Raw genomic sequence first — 4,880 nt, 5'->3', positions numbered from 1 at the left:
AGGTAGCCTTAATTTTGTTCTTTTGGGAATGTATCATTAGTTACACATCTGTAGTGGTAGGAGTACATGTAAAGATAGCTGTGTGATCATGTGGAGCTGCAGTAACACCTGAAGCGAAAAGGCATCAGATGACTGATCATCACTGAGCCGAAGGAAGGGTTGGAGCGAAAATTCGGAGCGGAATTTTTTTTTTTACAGAAGGTACAGTAATTGGCGCGGTTTTTTCAGGAACAGTCGCGCAATTGGCGCGGATTTGGGACTGTAAATCGCGCCAGAGAAAAGAAAGACCATTTTGGCGCGGATCCGTGGCTGTTAAGCGCGCCAAAATTCCTGCACTCCGCGAACTTTCATTTTCCGGAATTGGCGCGGGTTCTGCGCTGTTTTGAGCGCCATCCCTTTCTTTCTGTAAATCTGCAATCTTTGTTGCAGATCGGAGTTGCCCGGTGGAGGCACGTGAAGGTTTCTGCTCGGTGGTAGCAGATTTGATTTGCCCATTGGTGGCGAATTGAGGATCCTTGATCAGCTCGGATGTAGCAGATCGGATCTGCTCGGTGGTGGCGAAGTGAGGTTCCGTGATCCGCTCGGTGGTAGCAGATCGGACCTGCCCGGTGGTGGCGAATCAGAGCTCTGTGATCTGTTCGGTGGAGACAGATCGGTTTTGCCCGGTGGTGGCATAGTGAAGTCCTTGATCTGTTTGGAGACAACAGATCGGACTTGCCCGGTGGTGGCACAGAGAAGTTCCTGATCTGTTCGTGGTAGCAGATCGGACTTGCCCGGTGGTGGCCGATTAGAGTGTTCAGTGGTGCAAAAATGAACAACAGTCTGGAATCATACCTCCACGAGTCTGGCAAGCTCGATGGAACGAATTTTTCCAACTGGAAGTTCAAAATGCAAACCTTGCTGGAGAGTGCGAACGCGTGGTCGATCGTCTTGGGAAATGAACAAAGAGGCGGAAATACAACCCAAGAACAGGACTGGGATAAGAGAGAAACAAAGGCAAAAGTAATACTGAAGATGTCTGTCAAAGACAACATTATCCCTCATATTCGAGACTGCAAGTCGGCCGCAGATATTTGGAGCACGATCAAGGGTCTGTATGAGACACAGAACACAAATCATGTTCTCGCACTCAATGGAAAATTGTATGCACTAAAGATGAATGAGAATGAATCTGTTGATGGATTCACAGCCAGAATCAAGGATCTGAAAGACAAATTGGGATCCATTGGAGAAAAGGTATCAGACTCAGATCTGGTTACCCTCACACTGAACAGTATGACCGATGAATATCAGACATTCATCTCAGGGTTGTCAGCGAGGGAGAAAGCTCCCTCTTTTGATGAGCTGACAGCGATTTTGCTCCAGGAGGAGGAGCGAAGACAAAACTTGAAGACCTAGAGCAATGACCTTGCTCTGATGGCAAAGAAAAGACAGCACAGAGGAAAGCAGCGCCAGCACCAACATCAGCTCCAGCAACTGCAGCAGCAGCAGAAAGGGGTCAACTCCTTTCAAAGGAGACCATCTAGAGGTATGAATGATAACTTTGCTAAGAGATGTTTTTACTGTGGAAAGCCTGGTCACCAGATCAGAGAGTGTTATAAGAGGCAAACAGATGAAAGGAGAGGCAAACAGAAGAAGCATCAGGGCTGTTTTGCTGAAGAAGAGGAAGACCACAGCCATGATCTTCGGCTATTTACAGTCGACTGTGCACTTTCAGCATCAAGAGGAGATGAGGACAATACATGGTATGTCGATTCAGGCGCATCCTCGCACATGACTGCCAAGAGAGAATATTTTGAGTTTCTTGAAGATTCTACATGTGGATCCAAAATCTATTTAGGTGATGACAGTGGGTATGAGATCAAAGGTTGTGGGGATATTCCTGTGAAGCTACCTAGTGGCGATATCAAACATCTCAAAAATGTTCTATATGTTCCAGGAATTAAAAAGAATTTGATCTCTGTCTCTATGATAACAGACCAGGACATGCAGGTACAATTCTTCAAGAATGGATGTGTCATTCAGGATAGCAAATTGGAGACTGTTGCAATAGGAGTACGCGTGGGGAATTTGTATAAACTGGATGCAAAGAGCATGCCACGACAGGCGATGGTTGCAGCAACATCAACAGCTGAGAATCTCTGGCATCAGAGATTTGGACATATCAATCTACAAGATCTCATCTTGCTCAAAAATAAAGGTATGGTCGATGGACTTCCTGCTTTACATAATATCAAACTGGAATGTGATGGATGTGCATTAGGGAAGATGCATAGAGAAGAATTCCCTGTGCATGACAACAGAAAACAAAGAGACATCCTAGAACTAGTGCATACAGATATTTGTGGACCTATGCAGACTAGGTCTTTAGGAGGTGCATACTACTTTCTACTGTTTATAGATGATTGCACTAGGTTCTCTTGGGTGTATTTTTTAAGCAAAAAGAGTCAAGCTTTCCAATATTTTAAAGAATTCAAATCTATGATAGAGAACCAAACAGGAAAGAAGATAAAGATTCTCCGCTCGGATCAAGGGGGGGAATACAGGTTAAATGAGTTCATGAACTTCTGCAAGCAGCATGGGATTATACAGCAATTTACAGTGCCACACACTCCACAACAAAATGGAGTAGCAGAGCGCAAGAACAGGACCCTTGTGGAGTGTGCCAGAAGTATGCTTCAAGGTAAGGGCATTTCTAATGGTCTTTGGGCAGAAGCCATTAATACTGCTGTTTATTTAAAGAATAGGAGTCCCACCAAATGTCTAGGCTTCAAAACCCCTTTGAAGCATTGTTTGGACTCAAACCAGCAGTTGGTCATCTGAGAATATTTGGATCTAAAGCTTTTGCTCATGTACCGAAAGCAGATAGAAAAAAGCTAGATCCCAAAGCCTTGAAATGCATATTTGTAGGATATGGCACAGAATATAAAGCATACAAATTATATAATCCTGTGACTCATAAAGTGTTTGCAAGCAGAGATGTCATTTTTCATGAACAGATAGGAGATGGAAAGGAAGACTCTAACAACGACAGCCACATTCCATTTCTGATAGAACTGAACAGTGATGAAGAAGAAGAAGAAATGGAGCAAGAGCAGAAACAGGAAGAAGAAGCAGCAGATAGCTCAATAAGTGAGGATGCAGGCCCAGATAGTGTTGAAACAGGAAGAGTTGAGGTGAGTCCTTTACCGAGAAGATCAGGTAGAAAGACTAGACTACCTGCAAAATTCAGAGACTATGCTTTAATGTCCAAAATTTTAAATATTGTAGAACCCTCAAATTATGAAGAAGCAAGTAGATCAGATGAATGGAGGGCTGCAATGCATGAAGAAATGGAATCCATATATAGAAACCATACTTGGGACTTAGTTGAGCTGCCAGAAGGAGGAACCCCTATAGGTTGTAAGTGGCTGTATAAACCTAAGATAAATGCAGAGGGTACTGTAGAAAAATTCAAAGCAAGACTGGTAGCAAAGGGTTATTCACAACAGGAAGGAATTGATTTTGATGACACCTTTGCCCCTGTAGCTAAACTTAATACAATTAGAATGCTAATCTGTTTAGCAACAAAGCATAAATGGAAGCTACACTAGTTAGATGTTAAATCTGCATTTTTGAATGGGGAATTAAAAGAAGAAATATATTTAGTACAACCTCCTGGTTTTGTGAAAAAGGGGAAGGAACATTTAGTGTGTAAACTCCATAAGGCACTCTATGGATTGAAACAAGCACCCAGGTCATGGTATGATAAAATTGATTCATTTTTTGTTCAGCATAGTTTCCATAGGAGCCTCAACGATCCAAATCTGTACACCAAGATGAATAATCAGAGGCAAATCATTTTGATTTCTTTGTATGTGGATGACATGATAATAACAGGAAATGCAAATAGTTTAATCAAAGAAATCAAGCAGCAAATGTCACAGGAATTTGAAATGAAAGACCTTGGTGATCTTCATTATTGCCTAGGATTGGAAGTGTGGAAAGATTCTGGTCAAACTTTTCTAACTCAAGGAAAGTATGCCAGAACCCTGTTGGAAAGATTCAGAATGGAACAGTGCAAAACAACAGCAACACCATTGCAGCAAAACCTCAAGTTAAGCAGTAACGATGGTACAAAACAGGTGGATGCCACTTTGTATAGACAGCTAGTGGGAAGCCTGATATATCTTACAACAACTAGGCCTGATTTGGCATACTCTGTTAGTGTGTTGAGCCAGTTTATGTCCAGACCACTCGACAGTCACTGGAATGCAGCAAAATGTGTGTTGAGGTACCTTAGTGGTACTTGCAATTATGGTATTTTATACACTGACATTTCTGATGTTGCTTTAGCAGGTTATTCAGATTCTGATTGGGCAGGCAACCTGGATGATCGTAGATCTATCACAGGTTATGCATTTAGTATTGGATCCGGGGTTATTTCGTGGAGCAGTAAAAAGCAAAGCACTGTAGCATTATCGTCATGTGAAGCAGAGTACCAGGCGTTGTGTGCAGCTACATGTGAAGCCATTTGGTTGAGGAGATTGCTTACTGATGCAGGCGAAGGACAAAAAGCAGCAACCAGCATCAAAACTGACAATCAAAGCACAATAAAGCTTGCATACAATCCAGTTTTCCATAAGAATACTAAACACATTGATACTCAGTTTCACTTTGTCCGAGAAAAGATACAGTCAAAGGAAATTTTTGTGGATTATTGTAATACTTGTGATAATTTAGCTGACATTTTTACTAAGCCTCTAGGGCGAGTAAAGTTTGAGTTATTTAGAGGGATGTTAGGTGTGCAAAATAACCCTTTCTCCATTAAGGGGGGGAGTTAGAAATAATGGAGAAATGGTTATGTGGTTGTAATGCATCTTCTTAGTTTAGGAGTTGTT

General features: G+C 42.1%; 1 protein-coding gene across 1 annotated transcript; it reads left to right on the top strand.

Moving 5' to 3' along the window:
* Positions 1-810: 810 nt before the first annotated feature.
* Positions 811-1,398, top strand: LOC149142228 (uncharacterized). The gene has a single exon (XM_089451426.1). It carries the CDS (start codon positions 811-813, stop codon positions 1,396-1,398), a length of 588 nt encoding a protein of 195 aa, XP_089307552.1.
* Positions 1,399-4,880: the final 3,482 nt, after the last annotated feature.

The sequence above is a fragment of the Pinus tabuliformis genome, chromosome X (assembly GCF_031772625.1).
Source record: "Pinus tabuliformis cultivar Carrire ecotype Pingquan chromosome X, CPIR1, whole genome shotgun sequence".
Taxonomy (NCBI): domain Eukaryota; kingdom Viridiplantae; phylum Streptophyta; class Pinopsida; order Pinales; family Pinaceae; genus Pinus; species Pinus tabuliformis.
The sequence above is the reverse complement of the archived record's forward strand: the minus strand, read 5'-3'. Positions and strand labels throughout refer to the sequence as shown.